The sequence below is a fragment of the Petromyzon marinus genome, chromosome 5 (genome assembly GCF_048934315.1).
Source record: "Petromyzon marinus isolate PM22_M1 ecotype Great Lakes invasive population chromosome 5, UKy_Petmar_22M1.pri1.0, whole genome shotgun sequence".
Classification (NCBI taxonomy): domain Eukaryota; kingdom Metazoa; phylum Chordata; class Hyperoartia; order Petromyzontiformes; family Petromyzontidae; genus Petromyzon; species Petromyzon marinus.
This window is the reverse complement of record NC_133671.1, coordinates 21,892,182-21,916,904: the sequence shown is the minus strand read 5'-3', so window position 1 is coordinate 21,916,904 and position 24,723 is coordinate 21,892,182. Positions and strand designations below refer to the sequence as shown.

The 24,723-nt window shown below is 53.3% G+C and overlaps 1 protein-coding gene across 2 annotated transcripts in view; it reads right to left on the bottom strand.

Moving 5' to 3' along the window:
• LOC116939272 (transmembrane protein 120B-like) overlaps positions 1-24,516 on the bottom strand; it is a 45,110-nt gene extending 20,594 nt beyond the window's left edge. Inside the window, exons 1-2 of one of the 2 annotated variants that reach the window (XM_076062825.1) lie at positions 24,484-24,516; positions 18,474-18,743 (exon numbers count right to left, since the gene is read on the bottom strand). In XM_076062825.1, the coding sequence (XP_075918940.1) occupies positions 18,474-18,743; positions 24,484-24,501 (288 nt within the window). In that variant the 5' untranslated portion in view covers positions 24,502-24,516. Of the gene's footprint in view, positions 1-2,857; positions 7,288-18,473; positions 18,930-24,483 lie in introns of those variants that run through there. The other variant, XM_032947480.2, reaches the window with a different exon arrangement.
• Between the last annotated feature and the right edge of the window lie 207 nt (positions 24,517-24,723).

The window sequence follows — 24,723 nt, the reverse complement described above, 5'->3', positions numbered from 1 at the left end:
GAGGGGCTGGGTGGGGAGGGAGGGGCTGGGTGGGGAGGGAGGGGCTGGGTGGGGAGGGGAGGGGCTAGGTGGGGAGGGTGGGGAGGGGCTGGGTGGGGAGGGAGGGGCTGGGTGGGGAGGGGCTGGGTGGGGAGGGAGGGGCTGGGTGGGGAGGGGAGGGTGGGGTGGGGCTGGGTGGGGAGGGGAGGGAGGGGCTGGGTGGAGAGGGGAGGGTGGGGAGGGGCTGGGTGGGGAGGGAGGGGCTGGGTGGGGAGGGAGGGGCTGGGTGGGGAGGGGCTGGGTGGGGAGGGAGGGGCTGGGTGGGGAGGGGAGGGTGGGGTGGGGCTGGGTGGGGAGGGGAGGGAGGGGCTGGGTGGAGAGGGGAGGGTGGGGAGGGGCTGGGTGGAGAGGGGCTGGGTGGGTGGGGAGGGAGGGGCTGGGTGGGGAGGGGAGGGTGGGGTGGAATGGGTGGGGAGGGGCTGGGTGGGTGGGGAGGGAGGGGCTGGGTGGAGAGGGTGGGGAGGGGCTGGTCACCCCGTGGTGCCCTTATAAAACTCAACGTTTCACCTACTCACGCCGGCTTGTGCCCACCCTCAGTCGGGCATATTGTGCTGAACACACCACGTGGTGCCGCCGTTGACCCTGGCCATTGACCGAGCAACCCAACGTTCCTACCAGCTCCCTCCACAGGAATGTGTTTTTTATATATGTTATGTTTCGCCTTGGCTGTAAATGACCACAGTCCCTTACGTTATTGGCAAGCTTCGGGGCCACTTCCTGGAGTCGTGGAGTTATTCCGTTACTAGTACGGTACATTTCATTAAAGCGTGTTTTTAAAAAAAGGTTTTTTGAATTACTTTTACAGAGAGGGCCGTCTTCACACTTGAGGCGCTTGACAGCTCTCAACACGGTGACAGGAGAGTGGGGCGATGCAGATGGCGGGGGGCGTGCTACGGGGCAGTGAGGAACGAGTGACAGCGATAGAGCGATGCGCTTCGGGATTACGAAAGGGAAGGCGGGGGGATTGGGCGATGGAGAGAAGACGTGAGGCTTGAGAAAGGAATGGACCGATGTTAAGGAGCAGTGGTGAGTCTATGGGGAGCAAGCAGTGTAACGTCGATGGTGCAGTGTTGGGTCTGTGGGTAGCGCTGAGTTTGTGGGCAGTGTTGAGTATATGGGTAGCAGTGTTGAGTCTATGGTGCAGTGTTGAGTCGATGGGCAGTGTTGAGTCTATGGGTAGCAGTGTTGAGTCTATGGGTAGAAGTGTTGAGTCTATGGGCAGAAGTGTTGAGTCTATGGTGCAGTGTTGAGTCTATGGTGCAGTGCTGAGTCTATGGCAGGGGTGGGCAAATTTTTTGACTAGCGGGCCACAATGGGTTCTAAAATTTGACAGAGGAGCCGAGCCACTCCCGGTCAAAGTGCGCCATCTAATGGGGAAATGGGGGCATTACAGGAGAAAGGTAACATTTTATTTAATAATATTAATATTTGGACAAGTTCGGCGGGCCGGATTAAAAAGCCCAACGGGCCGTATACGGCCCGGGGGCCGTACTTTGCCCATGTCTGGTCTATGGCCAGTCTTGAGTCTATGGTGCAGTGTTGAGTCTATGGGCAGTGTTGAGTCTATGGGCAGTGCTGAGTCTATGGGCAGTGCTGAGTCTATGGGTTGCAGTGTTGAGTCTATGGGTTGCAGTGTTGAGTCTATGGGTAGCAGTGATACTCAATGTACCGGGGAAGTTGATTCCAGTGGAGGGGTGCAAGGAGGGAGAAGGACCGAACACGGGGACTGGGCACAGGGAGAAGGAGGCACAGAGAGAGAGAGAGGACGAGAGGGGACACTGCAGGAGGAAGCGGAGTGGAGCACCTGGAGAAAGCCCCCTGCAGACAATGAGGAGGATAACACTCTTAGGTCAACAGGCAGGTTTACAGACCCATTTGCTGTCCTGCTATCTCCTGGCCACAAACATAACAGCTATATTTTGTGTTTTATGTACTCTGGATGCTGTCAGTAACAGTAAACTCGAGTTGGTCACTGGCACATCACACTGACGATTTTTTTTATTGAATTATTCTGCTCATGGTCAATTGTGTTTACCTCAATAAACAAATACTGAAAAAAAATAGTAACGTATGACAGCCGTTAAGCATGGTGTTGGTGAGTCACCCATTCAATCACTATCCAGGGTCAAACGCTGCTTAGCTTCCGAGAGCTGGCGCATTCTGGATGATCCGGTCGAACTCAGAAGATGACAATGGTTGGAACAGATATCCTTCTCGGCGGTGTGGATTTCCGTTACTGTGCACGCCTCTCCAACGCGTTTGCTGGTTTCGACCACGTGTTGTTGTTCAGCGTGATGTCCGATCCCTCTTCAGGAGCTGAAGTTCCTTACGGAAGCTTAACACCATAGCAGTAGACTTTTGCGACCAGTTATTTGTAAAGGTTTTTTTTGGGTTAGATCGCGTAAATATAGGTGTCGTTAACCCACCACCACCACCACCACCCGATACAGCCTATTGGTAAAGTTTTGACACGTAAACACAACCTGCAAATTAGTTAGCACTTCAGTCTACTGGTGTGTTGGATAGTACGACGCTTCGCTGGTAATTACATCCAGCTTCATTGAGCACTTGCTACGGGAGCTCAAGTTTCTCAACAAACTCCCACCATGGTGCGAAACGTCCAACCGAGTTACCCGAAGAAGCACAACGTTCTCCCAGGAACCTTGGTCCTTGAAGCGCCTGAGCTTGTCAGAGTGAAGAGTCAAAACTGAATTTCCTGAAGAGGCTCCCACAACGTTGAGCGGGAACCATCGGACACCATGGCTGAGAACGACGGGCAAGTTACCGTACGATCCAAAAACACATCGGAGAGTCTACCTCCTTGTCCACAGATTATTTTATTAACCGGTTGTTGCACCGTCCAGCCGTAGCCGAGTATCAATGCGACACAGCGAGGATTGCGGTGGTGGCGACTGCGCTGTTTCGTGGTTTCGCCCACGCTCCGTGTTTCCCCGTCACCTCTCTGCTAGACGCTGGGTTTCGAAGCAGAAGTGGGAGAAATGATTTGACCGGCAAAACGCTGGAAAAAAAAACATTCCCTTGCAGCACCCGTCCGGACACGAGTCAACAGACTCACCGAGGGTTTTTATAGATTAGAGAATATAATTGTTATTCTATCTTTATATATGTGATCCAATTCTAAAATTGTCCTGGTCTTTGGTTGGGATATTATTTTAAGCCGGCCAGTAAAAATGTTTATCTCTAGTTACATTTTCCAGTGCCTTTTATTTCCGATTGCACTCGAGGCACAGTTGGTGTGGGCAGGGGAAGTGGGTGTGGATCACGCCGGCGATACGAGCCCAATTTGACTCCTGGCCATGACTAACATCAGTGGCGAGTGATAAATGAACTGGTCGTGATGCCCCCTCCCCCCATCAACGTTACTAACCTGCACTGACCAGCGTGGTGAAGTATCATAGTTCATTTATTTGGTATAGCCCTGTGAGCCATTCGGCTCTTGAATCGGGTGCAACCGCAACAAACAAAACAAACAAAAAACATGAACAAGAAAACATCTTAAGGGAATGATTTAGATGACAGGAGCATGTATGGTGACCTGCGAAGCACACGGGGTCCCCTAACTAGTAACGATTTAATCGCTTGCAATTTGATTTATAGAGCGCCTTCATTCAAGGCGCTGGACATAGTAAAAATTCGATTTTTGGACCAAAAGTCGAATATTATTCACAAAAGCCTACGGTGGACGATTGTACAAGGGGCTGCAAGTCATGTGTTTATGTTTTATCACCCAATGAGTCCATTGGACACCTGGTTACATTTGCCATTATTGCTTTTTACTATGTATGGCCAGTCTTATTACACAGTCACTCATTACTGCGTGTGCACACATGCAAGTGTTGCAGCAGACGCTGACAACTAGTGGAATAAACCAGGGTGTAGTAATTTCTCTCTAGATTTTCCGGAAGGCTGCAAACTCGGCTGGTTCAGAGTAAGGGGTGTAAAGGCGCAAAGTGCATCTATCACTCATAATAATCCTATATCACTGTGCCATATATTCCCATAATTATATGGACCGGTTTGTAGGAATATTGGTTACAATGAGGACACAACGAGATGAGGTGGACGTGGTGTGAAAATATTTTTTTTAAGAACAGTCCCGAATTATTCCGACTGAAATTAAGTGCTGGGTGCAAACTATGCAGATTCATTGATCAATGTCGACTCTTAATCTTGCTCTCTCTCGATACATGTACGAATTATAAAACGGCGATACATGTCATATGTAATGGGTTCACTTGAACTCCAGTAAGCCACGATTGGCTGCTACATTATTGCCACAGTGTAAAAATAAAATAATCGATTCGAATCGGGACCCTGATAACGTGACCATTTGAATCACAAGTGGACAGGGTGACTCATGGCACCCATAAAGAAAAACCCCAACCCCCAGTCAAAAGGCATTCACACTGCCATAAAACAGAAATGCATCTATGAACCATGTTCAAAAGTCATTGATAAGTAGACATAACTTAAGCAACACAACTTACGAAACAGACATTTATACTGTATCTCATGACGAGCGTAGGGGCCTGTGCGTAGTGTGGGGCGGTCGGGTGGTGGTGGTAAACGCACTACCGTCACGAATGTGGCAACGCGAGTTCAATTCCCTACCACGGTTAACATCGGTGGCGATTATCTGAACTGCTACCTGGGCAGCTTCTCCTAGGTCGACTCGGCTTTAAATGAGTGCCTGGAGCGGTGTGTAAACATCAGCAGAAGACAAGAGCCAGCCAGGCATTGTAATGGCCACGGCATCCCTTCATAGGTGCTGCTCGCGAACAGCACTTGCCCCAACGCTGTGTGCACATCTCACTGTGGAGAAATCTTCAAAGCAGCGGACAGACATTTTTAAAAGGAATATTGCATTACACAACTTTTAGCAAATATTGGTACTGGCAATTACAGTACTGTGTAGGTGTTTCTGTGTTCGCTAAAACTGTTAAACGTTAGGTGTAATTGCATGATATTTACATATTTAGATATAAAAAAATATATTGGTTACTGTGTAATCAAATTATTATGGCTTTAGCATGGGAGGTGACACATCTCCATGTACAGCACGTGTATAGTCACAATGATCAGCAGTGATGCCCCCCCAACCCTCCCAGTTCACCCAGCCACTCAATTACACTCGGCACATGCAGATTCCATGGTATTAGAAGGCCCCTCATCCAGCAGCAAATTGACAAAAAAGACTGAACACGTGAATTGGCCGACGGAGCAGTGGTGCAAGGGTGAGTGCACTGCGCTATGAAGACAGGGACCCAAGTTCGATTCCTGCACGAGACCCCCTTGTTGCATCTCACAATCGACAAATGAGTCAGACAAGATCGAAGCCGGCCAGGCGGTGAGCCAGCGCCAAAAGCAATCCTCCAAGCTCTGCAGTCCTGTATATATTGATATGGTTTGAGCCAATGTTCACTCTATGTGCATGGCTCCACTTGTGCAGCATCTTGAGATGCGGTTTCATCTAAAAAATGTAAACTTGTACTGCATTGGCCATATTATTCCAAAAGATTTTAGGGTTGGCGAATGCCCCCCCCCACCCCATACCGCCCCGCACACGAATGTGGCTATCGTGAAAGGCTCTCTCTTGTGTGCGAACATTGAAAAGCTTTGCAGTCTCAACACCGTGGGAGGACGAGGCTGAATTTAACAAAATAAAACAAAACAAGGCATTTGAAAAACGGTTGGAGGCGTGACCGCGGAAATGCGCAATTTCTGCTAACTCCGAAAAAGTGGGAAGGAAACGGAGTTCCGAGTTCCACTTTTCTTATCGAAGCGGATTGCACTGAGACATAGGCATGCGGTTCCCAGTGCCACGAGACGTGGGCATGGGGTTCGCACAGTCACTTCAGCGTTCGGCACCCGAGTGTGGGCGGCATGCGGTGCTGGGGAGACCGGCGAGGGGTTTGTGGATTGTAACAGGGATGTGATGTGCTGTGAAATGCAATGTTATAAAGAGCTGCAGGTCAGGTGAGTGCCACATGTCACCGCAGGGGTCAAGTTACAGCCAAGGGTCAAGTTAGATGTATGCAGAGGCCAGGTTACAGCCAGGGGTCATGTATTTAAAGTAGGGGTCAAGTTACATCCAGAGGGTCAGGAAAGAAAGATGTCAGATAAACCAGGGTCATGGCCACTCAACGTACATCGCATACTCCTATCCTAGCTTAAACCTAGTGGTGTCGGAGGGATTATTATGGCGATAAGTTAGTGAACACACTAGTTCCAATTAACACGTCTTCACGACCGCGCGTTAGGTCTGCGAGCTAAATCCTGTGGCCACGTTTCGGAGCCGAGCAAAAGGAAATGTGGCTCATTCAATAGATCTTCTGAGAATGACACGCACACCCACGCTGAACGTTTTGTGCGAAATGACATCACCATGAACGACCTCCACACTCAGCCCAGGACCCCTTTTTACAATTGACCGAGAAGATGGTCGGGGCACAATGGAAGGCGACAGCAACACAAACCGCCAACAAACGGCACGCGCGCTGCAGGGAGGGGGGCGGGTCACACGTTCATTTGGCCCTGCAGGCCCATCATGGCCGGGTCGCACGACAGCTCCTCGTGCATCCTGTCTAGCGCCTTGATGTCCCGCAAGTGTCGCTCGGCCGTGTGGCCCACGAGTGTCAGGTAGAAGCGCACGGCCACGAACACGAAGGCGCAGAGCGCGAGGAGCGTCACGCACATGGCGGCCGACGCGGCCATAATGCCGCCCCCGTTGTTCAGCGGCAGGAACTTGACCCAGCAGATGAGGCCGAGCTCCAGCAGAAAGAGCACCGTGCCCACGGCCGTGGAGAGCAGCCAGGCCACCTCCACGTAGCGGTGCAGGCGCGGCAGCGGCAGGCCGGCCGAGTGGCGCGGCCTGTCCGGTCTCGCCGGCATGTCGGCCGCCGTCGCCGCCTGCAGCGACTGCAGCGACGCGTCGCGGTGGAACGCCTGGGCGGCCTTGTGCCCCGCCGGCGCCGCTCCGACGCCCGCAGGGGGCTCGTCCCACGGGGACGCGCCGCCGTTCGTCCCCGGCAGGCTCTGCTCGGCGAGGTATGCATTGCAGGCGGCCTCCACGTGAGGCAGGAGGCACGTGCTGAGCAGCAGCGCCAGCAGGTGCACGGCCACCAGCAGTGTTGTGCACATGCTGAAGGCCACGAGCAGGCCCGGCGGGATGGCGTCTTCATTAGAGCCCTCCTTTTTGTCCTTTATGTCGATTTCCACCATGGCCACCTGCGCGCGTGGGGCGGATACGCGATCCTTAAAAAGTGTGCCGGATTTTCCTCGCCGGTGTCAGGACACCGAGTAATGGATCTGGCTGCATTTGCAGCATCAAGACCCTCCAGCAACCCGACCACGGCCGGATTGGGGTCCTTCTAGGCCCTAGGGATAACTTTCTACAGTTGCTACTGCTGCCCATGTTATGACCGCCGCTGTCACTTGCTTGTTTCAAGCATAGGACAATAACGCCTTCCCTTGCACTACTTTATGATATAAAAAAAACGATTGACATTGACACGACTCTTGCCTGTTTGTATATACACTGTGCCTATCCTTGTTATATATATTTACTAGTCTATAGCCCATCCAAGGACGGGTGTATTGCAGTAAATCTGAAACATTTAAGCGAAAAGCAGACCGCGACGTCATATGAATTGCATCCACTCATGTGCAATTTGTAAGGCCGCGGTGACGCATACTTATTTCATCATGACGTCCTTTGTACTTGTATGTCTCAATAGCGTTACGGAGATGGCGTGACGCAAGGGGTGTGCCTTTGAAGTGGGGGTTATAAGTTGACGCTGAGGAGGGTGGAGGAGGCGCCTCGCCCCCCCCCCCCCCCATGTGGAGTGACGTCACCTGCTCATGATTATTAATGAGGGGGGGGGTCCATTTGGAGGACGTCACCTGGTTATGATTATTAATGAGGGGGGCTGTTCGATGTGGAGTGCCGTCCCCTGCGCATGATTATTAAAGAGGGGGGTGGGGGGTGCTCCATGCGGAGTGACGTCACCCGTTCATGATTATTAATGGGGGGGGGGGGGTCCATGTGGAGGACTCCACCTGTTTATGATTATTAATGAGGTGGGCTGGTCGACATCACGCGAGTTACAAACAAACAGACATTCTTGGCTCATTATATTAATAATTCAAGAAGATATCGTGGTTACATTTTTTATCATACAAACAAAAAACATGGTCACATTTTTTTCGTAGGCCCTTTAGTTTTTATAGACCCTAGGCAGTGTGCTTACGGTGCGCCAATTGGGTACAACGATCCTGAACCCGACAAGGCCAAACACAATTTAATTGTCGTGCGCACGAGCGTTTAACAACGTGCCGAGTTGTCATCGTGTGACATTTGTTCACCGGTGAACCGGTGAACCGGTGAACAAATGTCACAGCTACAGTTTAGCAATTAGATACGAGCCCAAAACAAATCAAATATGAAGTTTAAAATGTGTTTGTGTCCTCCGTTCCGTTGATTTCCCCGCTATCCTGCCCTTATTCCTGTCTAATTATCCAGTTGGTTGCCTTATTTAATAAATAGCTTGTCCCATTCACCCCAATTAAGATGAAACATAAATTGCATCGATGTTGATTCAATTTGCTTGCACACTGCATTGATTAAATAAAGAATATTAAAATAAACAAAACTGGTCTGTGAACTCAACAAACACAGTTTGTCAGAGTTGCAAATGTAGCCGGGTGGCTTGGGGTGTTAATATCGTGCCAGAGCACCGAGCCACCACGGACGGTCGAGACCCTGGGTTTGAATCCAGGTGAGCAAGTGTCACGTGTTGACCGTCTGAGCCCGGTTCACCGAACGACTGCGCAAACGAAAGCCGCACGTTAGATCTGCTCAGTCGCTTAATCCGGCCAATTCCTGGTCCGAGAGGCTCACGAAACATTTCACTCGGTTGTCACGCGTCAAACAGCTTTCGGAAATGGGGCCGGTGAGAAGGAGACACCGCGGCTGTCACCGTATGGTGTGGGACGAGAGGCGATTTGAGGGAGACCTCAGAAGTGGCTCTGCGAGGTCGCATCCATCCAGAGGCCGTTATCGGGCCCTGGGTGACGTTCCACTGGTTCCGCGCGTTTCAGTTAAATGCGCATTAAACTCGTGCCGTGACGCTGGTAGCATACGTGGGATATTTCATGGTGCAGAGGAGAGAGACACACAGCGTTGTGCGTCTGTCCGTTTCTCTGATACTTTAATTATTAGAATACGAACCTGTAACGTGCACGGTGCTTGCTCGCTCTCGTAGAGAGAGGACGACTCCGTGGAGCGAGGGTTAACCACAGACAGGCGGGGAAGGTGGGTAGGCAGCTCGCCATGAGGAGCCGGCTGCCAACAACTGGCCAAGCCCTGCGGTCCTCTATATAGTAAATTGTTATCGGCCAATTAATTACTGTTTACATGTGAGAGGAAAGCGGAGTAACCGGAGAACACCTACGTGTGCCAGGGGGAAACACTCCATCCCATGCAGAGAGAATAGATGGAGTCCACATTTTTGCTGTACCGCCTGCTCCGGGCGAGCCAAAGAAGGGCTCCTCAACACCCACGTGAGAGGGAGTTTTAACAACATTGGTGCGGTGGATCCACCAACCGTCCAGTGCTGGACTACAGGTCGCGTACATAGCCACCACCGCCCAGTTTCTCTCCATTTAACCTCACTGCGTGTCGTCCTTCTCCGTGCGTTTCTCTGCTTTTCTATTGATCATCTTCATGTATCTCTCCCCGTGCCTTTCTGTCGGCCTCTCTCCTGATCTCTTCATCTCTCTATCTCTCCGTTTCTTTAATTCTCTCTCTGAATCTCCCTCTAGGCCTCCGTGTGTGGGTCTGTTACACATCTGTGCACATCTCCCTGCGTCTCTCTCTCTTTCACTCTCTAGACTTCTCACTATGTCTGCCTCTCTCCTCTCTCTCGCTCTGTTTTTCACTCTCTCGGTCTCGAGGTGCCGTGTTCTCCACGTTTGGACAGGACTGCACTTAAGCCGTGAGATGGCTGTGAGCCAGAGGCTGCGCAAACAAGAATACGAAACCGCGGGGCATCAATCACGGCGCCTGACGCCACGTGTACAGGGGCCGGTGCAGGGCAACCAACTCAAATCCTGCGGAAGGTGAACGCAAAGGCACAGCCCTGCAATTTCTCCGCTCACGCCACTGAGAAGGTGGAGCTCTACACGGAGCCCATCGGGGGGGGGGGGGGTTTGACCCCACTCCTTCAAGCGCCTCCTTCGCCCTGCACCCCCTCACGCTTTCGTTCCTCTTCCCTTCTTGCTCCCCGACACGTAACCAACTCCCACTGCAGCACATCAAGCACTCATCTTCACCGACCTGCTTCCGTTCTTCCCTTGAAACAACGCCCAGCACATCCTGCTGCTGCTGCTACTTCTGCCCCCTGCTAAAACCAGACCTACCCCAACCCCTATCACTACCCCAACCCCTATCAGTACCCCAACCCCTGTCACTACCCCAACCCCTGTCACTACCCCAACCCCTGTCGCTACCCCAACCCCTGTCGCTACCCCAACCCCTGTCGCTACCCCAACCCCTGTCACTACCCCAACCCCTGTCACTACCCCAACCCCTGTCACTACCCCAACCCCTGTCACTACCCCAACCCCTGTCACTACCCCAACCCCTGTCCCTACCCCAACCCCTGTCACTACCCCAACCCCTGTCACTACCCCAACCCCTGTCACTACCCCAACCCCTGTCACTACCCCAACCCCTGTCACTACCCCAACCCCTGTCACTACCCCAACCCCTGTCACTACCCCAACCCCTGTCACTACCCAAACCCCTATCACTACCCCAACCCCTATCACTACCCCAACCCCTATCACTACCCCAACCCCTATCACTACCTCAACCCCTATCACTACCCCAACCCCTATCACTACCCCAACCCCTATCACTACCCCAACCCCTATCACTACCCCAACCCCTATCACTACCCCAACCCCTATCACTACCCCAACCCCTGTCACGACCCCAACCCCTATCACTTCCCCAACCCCTCCTTGTCCACTCGCGCCTCTTCTCCCGTCACCATAACTACACCACTACTTTGAATAACAACCCCAACTCTATCATCTCATGTGCAATTTTATAACTTCTGTAAAGCGCCTTGGAATGAGGTGCTATTAGATGTATCTACGAAAGAGATATCTTGGCCGGAGTGGTGGGATTACCCAACATCGACCCTGCTGCACGAGAGCTGCTGATAGACAATCCAGTTCACGGGTGTCTTCAGCTACTGATCGATAGTAAACTGACAATCCAGTTCACGGGTGTCTTCAGCTACTGATCGATAGTAAACTGACAATCCAGTTCACGGGAGTCTTCAGCTACTGATCGATAGTAAACTGACAATCCAGTTCACGGGTGTCTTCAGCTACTGATCGATAGTAAACTGACAATCCAGTTCACGAGTGTCTTCATCTACTGATCGATAGTAAACTGACAATCCAGTTCAAGTGTGTCTTCATCTACTGATCGATAGTAACTGACAATCCAGTTCACGGGTGTCTTCATCTACTGATCGATAGTAAACTGACAATCCAGTTCACGGGTGTCTTCATCTACTGATCGATAGTAAACTGACAATCCAGTTCACGTGTATTTATCCCCACCATTGGGGGTGAGGTTTAGGTCCGCCCAGCATGCAAGTCGAGACGCAGACCCCAGCGCGTCACCTGGGCGCGCCACCGCCGCCGCCGCCGCCACCGCCCCCATTGTCGGTGATGACGGAGAGAGACATCGCCACCAAGCGTCAGACGGAACGTCGAGAGGAGATCTTGGGGAATGTTGGCTGGCGGTTCACAGGCCCCAACGTGTGAACGCGCCGTCCTCATTTCGCCTTCCTCGCAATAACCAGGGCGGTCCCCCGCACCGCCGATTAGCACGGCTGGCTACGTACGGTGCGAAAGAAGTTTACGTACACACATGGTGGGAGAGCACGGGGCCCGGGGCAAACCCCACCGCGTGGCCCCCGCGCCCTCCCGCCCCCTGACGCCTTCAAACTAAGCCAGAAGTATTGCATCGGACACCGTGACGTCGAAGCAATAGGGCCCCCCCCCCAAAGCGCGGGGCCCGAGGCGGTGGCCCCGATTCGCCGTACCCTAGAGGCGACTCTGCTCGAAATCCTCCGGCGTGGTGAAAGTACGTGGAGCGGCCTTGCTGTCTGCCAATCCTCCGGGGGATTGGCAGACGCGCGATGCACCCCATCGCTCGGCTCGGTTGAGATCCCCGATCCAGTTGTGGAATTTCCACATTCCCCTGCGGCGCGTTGTCGGTCGTACCGCGCGCCCTTGGGCACGACGGCCCGACGTTTCGCTGCACGTGCTGGGATCTTCTCCAGGAGCTGAACAGTAGCCCCTGAAGACAGCTCGGATTCTAAACGAGGAGCTCCCACCAAGTACTTGGACAGAAGCGTCGGACATCGTGCTAAACAACGGGCGGCAACAACCCCCGAAAACGCATCATCAGCGGCACAGCACATTCCTGTGGCGATACCAGTCTGTTACACAGTGGACAAAGATCCCCCGTATAACCTTCAACAGACGGTTCTGGCAAGTGCTGTTAGCGAGTAGCACCTATGAAGGCCTGCACGGCGCACGAGGGGGTGGGTGGTCACCACCACGCTCGGCCGCCTTTGTCTCCCCAGTGGCAATGTTTACACATCGTACAAGGTACTTATTTGAGGCTGAGTCGACCTAGGGGAGGCTGAGTCGACCTAGGGGAGGCCGAGGACCGGTTCTGACAATTGAACACGGGTTGCCGGCTTCGTAGTGCAGCGCGCTCGCCACTGCATGCGTGCTCCTTTTTTTGCCAATCCACTGCTGGATGAGGGCCTCCCCACGCCGTGCGGGGCGGTGGCGGTTATTTGACCCCAACTCAGCACGGGTGCTCGGAGCGGGTCGGCAAAGGTAGGGGGGGCGGAGAGCACTGACGCGGGAGCGTAGAAGTACAGGCCAACGATTGATGTTGATGCGCCACTCCGTTCCGAGTGCGCGAGCAACAAACGGCCGTGAAGTTGGCGTACGGCGTTGTGAAGGACGCGCGTGACACGGGCCGAAACGCGTGCCAAACGAAGGCCGCCAATTGTTGAGAACGACAGCAAACGCTGAGCTGCCGGTGGGCCTTGCCACCTATTCGGGGGTCATGGCGGGTCGCGTGGACATCCCGGACGGGGCACAAACAACAACCCACGCGCAACTCGTAAAAAAAGACACGGCCTGCAGGCATTCTAAGCGTGTCACACGCCGCGCGTGTGACACGCGTGTCCGTGTGTGGGTGTGACAAATGCTCGGCAAGAGCACTTGCCGCACGCACGCTCTGCGAGAGGCGGTGTGTCTACGCAGATTCATTGTTGTTTGTGCATGGGGGTCTATATGTGTGTACAGCTGTGTGTGTGTGCCTAGGTTGACTCCGCCTCAAATGAGTACCTGGTGTGTAAACATTTCCACGAGGGAGAAAAAGGCGGCCGGGTGCGGTGCTGGCCACCCACCTCCCTCATGTTGTGCCAACCTTCAGAGGTGCTCGCTTGCCCCAACAGTCTGTTGAGGCTATACGGGGGATCTTTGTCTTGTGTGTTCCTGTGTGTGCTACATTTTAGTTCATGCTACGGACACCGTTCCTCCGACCGCCTCTCCCCAAATCCCTTTGCCTCGGAGCCCATTCATCTGATCCTCCCATCACCCACTGATCCACCATCGTATTACCCAATGTTCTCTTCACACACCTTCTTTCCTTTGAAAACAATTGTCTCCGATGCCAATTTTTGCCAATCCCTCCGCTCTCCAACACCGCATCTCGTTATCCCCCCTTTTTCTCAGATCCCGCTTTTCATCCCCTTTCCTCTCATCGCCGCTGTCCCATCCTGAAGCTGTCGAGACTTCCATTCTCCCCAGCCCCACCTGCCCCCCCCCCCCGCCCCCCGCCCCATTGATGCGGGAGCGATGGAGCCGGTCGATATTCCAAGTCTCGAGCCACCGGCTCGAAGTCCGCCCACCTGGCGCACGCATCTCCTTGGCAATCTTCCCCCCCCCCCCACCACCACCTCGTCACTATCGGGCGGTTGCGATGATGATGTCGCGTGGAGGAGGAGGAATAGGCGGAGTGGGAGCTGCAACAGTTGGCGGTTTGACGGTGAAAGTTTTTAATGCCGTACCCAGTCACGAGGTGTGTGAGCCGCGAAGTGATTTTCGGAGATGGTGACGAGAAAAGTGAATGTTGGTGACGACGGTGGTGGTGGCGGCGGCGATGAAAATTCATCGCCGCATTTTCACCGAAGATCGAACGGAAAAGAAGAGGAACATTCTAGATTTGAAGCTTTCGTGACTGCAAGGATTCATACTCTTGGGTTTTATTCGGTCAAGTCACGTAGGTAAAATAAAATAAAATCAAAGAAAATAATTAAATCACGACGTTTCGGAGGCAACAGAAACTTCCGTCTTCAGGTGGAATAGTCACAGCAGAAAATCTGTGTTAAGTACAGGTGTACTGTGTTAAGTACAGGTGTACTGTGTTAAGTACAGGTGTAATTAACACAGATTTTCTGCTGTGACTATTCCACCTGAAGACGGAAGCTTGTCTTGCCTCCAAAACGTCGTGATTTAATTGTTTTCTTTTATTTTATTTTACCTACGTGACTTTACCGAATAAAACCAAAGCGTAAGAGGAACATTCGTCGATGAGACTTGAGTCTCACGCTTTGAGCTCCACCTTTGCCATGTGAACTGTTCTTCTGTCGGCTCGTTTAGAGCGAGTGATGATATTCACAGGTGCATGCAGCTAGCTGCTGGGCGGATCGTTGCATCGTAGGGCTGTGAGAGATTTCGGCCTTCATCCAGTGGCGGATAGAAGACAGCTCGTGATGACGTTCCTATTAAATCGTCGGCTCAAGTTACCCACGGAAGTCATGCACGCAATTTGACTCGATGGACAGGGAAGAGGAGGAGGAGAACACGGACCAACGGACCAAACTTAAAGAAGAGCAGGCGCGCACAGAGCACAGAGGGGGGGGATGGTGGCTGGCAGAGACGCAGCGACGATCCGAGCCGAGGTGCCAGAGGGAGATGCGATACGGCAACCTTCGTCAGCTGGCGGGGTCACGCACGATCTACGGCGGCACCCTGCTAAATTTCACGCGCAAATGTGTAAACAAACTAAAAACTTGAAGGAAGGTCATTTGTTATAATTCTCCCACTTTGTTTAACACGTAGGCTTTCGCGACCATTATGATCCTAACCGGAAGGTTTTGTTGGGTTACATCGCGTAACTATGAATAATAATGTGTCATTAACGACGTTGCGGAGACGTCAAAGCCGGCTCAGCCAAGGCCCCCTTCTCCTCACCCTCCGCTCATGCCACGGGAGCATTATCGAGAGACTTCAAGAGAGGTGGAGACATGTCGGTCGGTTAGTTGCGTGGACGCTGCATCTGATCGACATCGCCCTGCACACTAACGCCACGGCGTTTCAGATCGAAATTGCGACGGGAATGAGCCCGGGAATAGGATCCCGCACTTGGCAACGCGACACGAAAGTCCAACGAAGCAGGATGGATGGAGGGGGCGGGGGGCCATGTGGATGCTCCGATTGGAAAGATGCAGGGGGTAAATGATCCACACGAACATGGTTATTCTTATCAAGTACATTCCCCAACTCTTATTATCCACTCTGTCTCTCTGGCCTCTCTAAACGTGTACTCTAGAAGAAGAGCCATTGCTTGAAACATCGCCGGTTATATATTTGTCCTTGTAATGCTACAAAGACAAAGATCCCCCGTATAGCCTTAACATATTGTTGGGGCAAGTGCTGTTAGCGAGTAGCACCTGTGAAGGCCGGCACGGCACACGAGGGGGGTGGGTGGCCAGCACCACGCCCGACCGCCTTTGTCTCCCCAGTGGCGATGTTTTTACACATTTGGGACAGAGTCGACCTAGGGGAGGCCCAGTCGACCTCGGGGAAGCCGAGGACCGGTTCAGATAATCGTCGCCGGTGTTGGCCGTGAGTGGGAATAAGAACTCGGGTTGCCGGGTTCGTAGCACAGCGTAGTGCTGACCGCTGCACCACCGCTCCCCACATGTACGCACGTGCGGTATTGTGTTGTCTGCACCACTGCCATCGCAGCAGCAGCAGCATCGCCCAAACAATTCGCTTAATTTAGAGCAGTGGTCTTTAAGCTATACCGCAGCCTCGCACCCCTTTGGTTCTCAAGCGTTTAAAACAACGTACAACGTTAATAAGCACGGAGGGTTTGATGAAGCAAGGTAAGTTACAACTTACGTGCCGTGCCCCGTGCCTAATTTGTGTTTGCGATGATTTACCTTGGAACACAAAATCTGGCCATGTCTCACATCCCCCAGCAGGGGCATCTCGCACCCCACTGATTGACAACAAGGGCAACGGGACCGAGATAACCTGTCCACGTGCCAATTGCCAGTTGCGCGCGGCAGGGAAGGGCTTTCGTAACGCATCCCCCGTCGGCGAATGCGGCCGGTGGCGCAGCGGCGGCTGCGTCTCCGTGGTGGCGTCATTCGTGGTGGAGTGAGCACGCCCAGCATGCACCACGGTGCGGAACGACTGCGGCGTTCCGAAGCAGCGACTGACGACAGTCATCTTGGGGCTCAAATGACCACGACGCCGCCGCTGTGGAATTTGGTGCCCTAAAGGGGCGATGGCAGTGGCAGCACGGCAAGTGGCGGTGGCACGGGGGAGGCCTCCATCCAGCAGTGGATAGCATTCGGCCCATGACAGCGAAGCCTCCATCCAGCAGTGGATAGCATGCGGCCCATGACAGCGAAGCCTCCATCCAGCAGTGAGCGGATAGCCTCTGGCCGGTGGTGATTGTAAGGCTTCCATCCAGCAGTGGAGACACCGTCGACCGATGGTGTCTTTCTATAAACCGATAATCATCACTCTACGATGATGTCTTAAATATTTATCTCAGTTCTCAAATGATTGGTCGGCAAATGTCCCGAACATCAGCGCAGCCCCATTGAGCCCGTGTTGAAGGAGGAGGGGGGGGAATATGACATCGCTGAACTAATTCTCGAGGTCCCCCTTGAACCGCCTCTTACCCTTCCAATCCCCATCGTGCAACTCACTGAGCTGTCATCCGCTATCGGAGCAGGAATAACCCGTTCTTAAGTGATGGATTCAACATGAGATTGTTTGTGAACTTCAACTGGCTGGACTTGAGAACCCGGTTCCATCGCGGGCGGTTTAATTCGCACGGGTTGGCTACGTGCGGTGCGAAAGAAGTTCGACACACAGTACATAATGTACATATAACGCCGAATTCGAACCCAGGATCTCGGAGGTGCCAAGTATATGCTCTCTATATGTAGGTACACACAGCGACACGTGCACACACGCGTGTACGCACACAGCGACACGTGCACGCACACAGCGACACGTGCACGCACACAGCGACACGTGCACGCACACAGCGACACGTGCACACACACACGTGTACGCACACGTGTACGCACACAGCGACACGTGCACACACACACACGTGTACGCACACAGCGACACGTGCACACACACGTGTACGCACACGGTCGTGTAGCAGTCACCACCGCTCCCCCCACACGCGGACACCAACACAGCCGCCATTCGCCACTACGTGACAGCGCCTGTGCCAGGCTAGGTGTACTTTGAGCCCACATGAAGTGTCGAAGGCCACCGCTGACAGGTGTACACACACACAGTGACAGGTGTACACACACACAGTGACACGTGTACACACACACAGTGACACGTGTACACACACACAGTGACACGTGTACACGTACACACAGTGACACGTGTACGTGTACACACAGTGACACGTGTACACACAGTGACACGTGTACACACAGTGACACGTGTACACACACTGACACGTGTACACACACACTGACACGTGTACACACACACACACAGAGAGCACACCGGGCACACCGCCGCCCCGTGCCCGCTGCAGTCACCGCGAGACGGACTCCGACACTCGGGCCCAGCCGCTCGCGAATTCTCGCCACTTTGTTCGCTTCCCCGTGACACCCACACACGGAAACAACGCAACGCGTTCCACTGAGCGCCTCGAGGGCTTCGCACGAAACTCGGGAGTGGGGGGGGGGTCCGTTTAATGAGGCCCCTCAAATTACTCTCCAAACAGCTGCGACGAAGGTCCGAACTTCAGGTCATCGCGGGCAATGATAGCGGCGAGCGGACAGATGCCGAAAGGAGGGGAATGAGATTCTCAAAGTTGATTGTTCAGACAAGAATCAACCAGCTGCGAATGGTTCCGAGCAGCGCACATCTGGGGGGGGGGGAGGAGGAGGGGCTAACATCTGGGAGGAGGGGGGGGTCCTAAAAGTTAAAGCCCCCCCCCCACCCCTCGCCCACTCTACACTCACCATGGCGAAGCCGGAGAGGAGAGCTGAAGTCCCGCTGGACGCTTTGAGCTTCGCTTTACTCAGCTGCAGCTTGCGCAGCTCCAGGGCGCGGTACATCGCCGCGTCAGGGTGCATGCCCCCCGCAAGGGGGTACCCCCGGATCCCGGGCTCACAGGGACGCGGGCGACCTCGTTCGCGCACCGCCGTCGTCGTCTTCCTCGTGCTAGAGGAATCACGCGCGCGCAGTGGCCGCCTCCGCTGGTTCCTCGCCGAGCGCTGTAGAGGCGCTGTCTGTAGTTGGAGGCCACGTGGGGGAGAGGATTGGGGGGGGGGTGATGAGGGGGGGTGCGAGAGGAGGTGGCTGTGGGAGCGATAATTCAACACCGCCGAAGACTCCCGCGACACATCCGGGGGGGGGCGCACGGTCGGCATCGGCCTCGCTCGTCCCGCCCTCAGGGCCCACGCCCCCTCCGCCCCTTCCTCAGCCCCGAGCCTCCCCCCATGCCAACCCGATACCCAATATCAGCCCTAACCCTATTACAACCACAACCCCAATGTTAGCCCTAACCCTATTACAACCACAACCCCAATGTTAGCCTTAACCCCATTACAACCACAACCCCAATGTTAGCCCTAACCCCATTACAACCACAACCCCAATGTTAGCTCTACTCCCATTACAACCACAACCCCAATGTTAGCCCTACCCCTATTACAACCACAACCCCTATGTTAGCCCTAACCCCATTACAACCACAACCCTAATGTTAGCCCTAACCCCATTACAACCACAACCCCAATGTTAGCCCTAACCCCATTACAACCACAACCCCAATGTTAGCCCTAACCCTATTACAACCACAACCCCAATGTTAGCCCTAACCCCATTACAACCACAACCCCTATGTTAGCTCTACTCCCATTACAACCACAACCCCAATGTTAGCCCTAACCCTATTACAACCACAACCCCAATGTTAGCTCTACTCCCATTACAACCACAACCCCAATGTTAGCCCTAACCCTATTACAACCACAACCCCAATGTTAGCCCTAACCCCATTACAACCACAACCCCAATGTTAGCCCTAACCCTATTACAACCACAACCCCAATGTTAGCTCTACTCCCATTACAACCACAACCCCAATGTTAGCCCTACCCCTATTACAACCACAACCCCTATGTTAGCCCTAACCCCATTACAACCACAACCCTAATGTTAGCCCTAACCCCATTACAACCACAACCCCAATGTTAGCCCTCACCCCATTACAACCACAACCCCAATGTTAGCCCTAACCCTATTACAACCACAACCCTAATGTTAGCCCTCACCCCATTACAACTACAACCCCAATGTTAGCCCTAACCCCATTACAACCACAACCCCAATGTTAGCCCTAACCCTATTACAACCACAACCCCAATGTTAGCCCTAACCCTATTACAACCACAACCCCAATGTTAGCCCTAACCCCATTACAACCACAATCCCAATGTTAGCCCTAACCCCATTACAACCACAACCCCAATGTTAGCCCTAACCCCATTACAACCATAACCCCCATGCCAGCCCTACCCCATTACAACCACAACCCCAATGTTAGCCCTAACCCCATTACAACCACAACCCCCATGCCAGCCCTACCCCATTACAACCACAACTCCTGCTAACAACACGACGAACCGCACAATGCGCGGGCGAATTGCATCGCTCAATCTCTTCGCTGGCTGTCCTCTCCTTGCTTCCCTGGAGCATAGCGAAGTACAGTACAACGTCGCGTCTTGCTCCACCGGCCTCTGCTGGCAATGCAGCCCCGGTAGTATGTTACACATCGAGGATTCATTCGCGTTAAACCGATCGATTCCAGGTTACGAAAGTCAGGAGCCGGTCCTCGTTTCGAGTGGTGGTGGGAGTCGATCAGTGGGGGTTGCGCTGCTCCACGTGGCTGTGATCCAGCGCTGTGGAGGCAGCAGCGAGGGGTTGGAGGATCACCGCCCAGATATTTGTATGTTTAACTTTTTTCGCACAGTACGTAGCCGACCGTGCTAATCGGAGGTGCGGGGAAGGACTACAAACTAACACACACAAAGCAGTTAGAAAGAAACGAGTTTTAAATCGAGATTGTTGATAAAATATTATGTTGCGAAACTCCCTTCCCGTGGGCGTTGCCAGGAGAGGGCAGTACAGCAAAGTGTGGACTATTCGCCATCTGTTTCAATCTGTACGGGGATCGAGTGTAGCCCCCTCGCGCAAGGCATGGATGAGTTTATCCGGGTGTTGTTGCCTCCTCGCGCGCCTGGGTGGTCTCTGAGTTCTCCGGTTTCTTACCACGTGCATCAACTCGTCATTAATTGGCTGAAAATAATTAAATACATAAAAACCCAACGTGCCAGCAGGACCCATCGTGAAAACTCCGTGTGGCTCTCCTGGAAAAAGAAGTTAAATCAAATCAAATCTGTGTCGAAACCGGTCCAGGATTACAGGCCACGTGCATGGCCGCCACCACCGCCCTGATTGGGTCTCATCAGCAGAGTCAGGCTCGCTTATAGATATATTTTTAAACTTTTCATAACTGTAAATCATTCATATTGTTGTTAATAATTTAAAGATTTGGTCCCATTCCTAAATGTTCTCGCTGGGTGTGGCACTGATAAGAAGGCACAGCGGCTACAAAAGGACGGGCGGCCCTGGCTTGGCCCGACACCACCAACACCCTCCCTGCACCCCCTCCCCCCCCAAAGTTCACTCTTCCACTGAGCGGTGCGTGAACAACTCGGCACGTTCGTCTATAACGCTGTGTGTGTGCGTGGCCTTAAACGGGAAGATATATAACAGGAGACGTTTAGGGCAATGGCCCCTTTTTCAGAGCCCATCCAGAAGGCTCATTGCCCGAAATGTCTCTCTCCTATTCTACGTTTTTCATTTTAAGGCCACGGTGTTATTTGTGTTCGTGCACTCGCTCACAGCACTTGCCCCAAAAGTCTGTTAAGGCTATACGGGGGGACCTTTGTCTGTGTGTCTGTGTGGGGGGGAGCGATTGTGTAGGGTTAGCGCGTTGCACTACGAAGCTGGCCGACCTAGGTTCGATTCCCGCTCATGGCCAACACCAGTGACGATTATCTGAACCGATTCTGGGCCTCCCCTAGGTCGACTCAGACTCAAATGAGTCACTGGTGTGGTGTCTATCCATGCCACTGGGGAGACAATTGCGGTCGGGCGTGGTGCTGGCCACCCACCCCACGTGTGCCGTGCCGGCCTTCAGAGGTGCTCGCTAACAGCACTTGCCCCAACAGTCTGTTAAGGCTACACGGGGGATCTTTGTGTTTGTGCCACAACACAGCCCAGCGTAAACACGAGAAAGGCTACCACACGCCAACAGGATGTGGGCACGTGCCTTATTAATTAAATTATTTTAGTTATTATAATCACTCCGCTTTTGTGTACCCCAGGAAAGGCTCGCTGAGTCTCGAGCCTCTGTGTCAGGATGGATGAGAGGGCGTAGTGATGTTGCCGCTGCTACGTGTGTGTGTGTCATCCCAACGGAGTCATTTGCGGGTACATTTCTCAGCAATTGGAATGATTGGCCAATACCAAGCAGAGAGCATGAATTGGTGGCGTAGTAACGACATTATCAGCTCACGGGGTGCTGTAAAAGGTCAGGTGCGGTCCCAATACTGTTGATAACATTTTATAAATATATCTTTTATTTTACCAGGGAAGGCCCACTTAGCTGTATATTTTTTTTTCAGAAGCGACCTGCCCACACATGATCGCTCAACGAAGCGGCTTAACATCGTGTGGACATTTAGAGCAGCCAAATACTCTCAACGCATGTTTCTAAATATGGAGGGGAAAAACCGGAGGACCCGGAGAAAAATCCACACGACCACGGGGAGAAAGACACGCAAACTCCAAACCCACGACCTCCTGCATACCAGGCGAGGGAGATAACATCTCACCACCGTGGCGCCCATGGTGGTTGCCAAGGCGACTCCAACGCGTATCTTGGACCACTTGGGGGGGTGTGGGGGGGGGGGTAAAGCACCCCCTGCCCCCACCCTCCTTACGGTACTGGGAGTAATCTCAGGAATTTAACTGCAGATCGTCTGGGTGAAGCTGAACCCCCCCCCCCCGCCCTGGCGAGGCAACGTCGTGAGGGATGCCGGTACCGAACAGTCGCTTGCAGTGTTGCGAGAAGTACTGCTTTGCTGAATGATTTCAATGTTCTCTTGTGCCAGTCTTGTAGCCCCCCCCCCCACTCCTCCACCCTCGGCCAGAAATGTAGGTGCGTGGATGAGGCAGTGGCCGCATGCTGCGGGCTCTGATTAAAAGGGCACGCAGTGCGTGTGCAGCAGGAGCCATCATCTCGACTCGTGGGGCACTGCGTGCACCACTGCACGCGAATTGCTCTCTCTCGTAGAGACACACACAGAGACAGATGACGATTCAGAGGAAACAAAGACAAGCCAAAAATTGCCAAAGCTCTGCGGCCCTCTATATTGAGGCGTTATCGGCCAACGAATGAGTGTTTACGCGGGATAGCAAACTGGAGCACGCAGAGAGAGAGAGGAACCGCACGCGTATTTGCGACAGGGGAAACACTGCGCCCCTTAGGTGAACTTCCACGTGGGTAGAAGGGAGTTTCACAAGATCTGTACGAACACACTCCTGTACATTTCCGGTTTTCTGACCGCGCCATCAGCAGTTCGCCACGCACGATTAACATTATAATTTTGGCCCAACTAAAATGTATCTATGTAGCTCCTTTTAAGAAGCGACCTGGCCACAAATGATTGCTCAACGAAGTGGCACATCACGTGGAAATTCACGGCAGCCATATACTCTAAACGCGTGATGTTGGTTCTAAATGTGGAGGGAAAGAATCGGAGGACCAGAAGGAAAATGCACGCGACCACGGGGAGAGAGACACGCAAACTCCGAATATACAGCAGGGGTTCGTGTCGGCATCGAACCCACGACCTCCTGCATACCAGGCGAGGTATGCAGGAGGCCGTGACATCTCTCGGTAGTAAGCAGTGGCCGGATAGACAGGCGCTGTGGCGTAACCTTGTGACGATGACACACACGAGGATGCCACCATAGCCTCGTATCGACTGCTGTGTTGTCAGCTATGCGCCTACGAAGGTATGAAGGGCGCACGAGGGGGTGGTGTGGCTTCCATCACGCCCGGCCGCCGTTGTGTCACCCAACGCGAATGTTTATCCACCACACCAGGTGCAAACCATTATTTTAAAAAGGCCGAGTTCACCTATGGGAGGCCCAGAAGCGGTTCAGATCATTAATTTCCACGGATGTTAGTCCTGGTTGGGAATCGAACGTAGGTGGCCGGGTTCGTCGCGCAGCGAGCGAACCACCACACTACCTACCCTTGCCCACTGACACAAAGACAAAGATCCCCCGTATAACCTATAACAGACTGTTGGGGCAAGTGCCGTTCGCGAGCACCTATGAAGGCCGACACGGCACACGAGAGGGTGGGTGGCCAACACCACGTTCGGCCGCCTTTGTCGCCCCAGTGGAGATGTTTACACACCGCTCCAAATACTCATTTGAGGCCGAGTCGACTTAGGGGAGGCCCAGGACCGGTCGAGATAATCGTCACAGGTTGTTGGCCGTGAGCGGGAATCGAACTCTGGTGGCTGGGTTAGTAGCGCAGCGCGCTAACCGCTACACTACCGCTCCACACACACTGCAGACAACACAGACACGTGACCGCACTGGGTCTGGCTGTCACTCCACGTGGCCGCAGCTCCACATCGCGAGGAGACGGCTCCCCCTGTTTGCCAAAAAGAGGAACGCAGAAGAAAAAAACCCTTTAGTTTCATTCAACATCACGGTCAGGGTTTCACTTCAAGGGCTCTCTCAGAACAAGTTCCGTGAGATATCCTTCCGCGAACAATGTTTTCGCACTGGTGGTGATGCGCGACTCACTGGGTTCGAGTTCCCAATATGTTAGAGCTTTCTGTTCTCGGAAACAATTGGGAAACAAATGAAAGTACTTACAGACCTGAGACTTGCCATCTGTCTATACCAGTCAGGTGGTCGGTGATAGCGAGACGAGATGTCCCTCCGCCAGGCCGCCCTGGCCAGGGGTTGTGAGGTGTGGTCAACGTGTTATCCACTCGAGTCCTCGCGAGCTACACCGGCGCGCCTCCTCGCCACGAATAAACTAAACTTATTCTCGATTTTAAGTTTTCGTGACTACAAGGATCCATATTCTTTGGGTAAAGTTACATAGGTGGA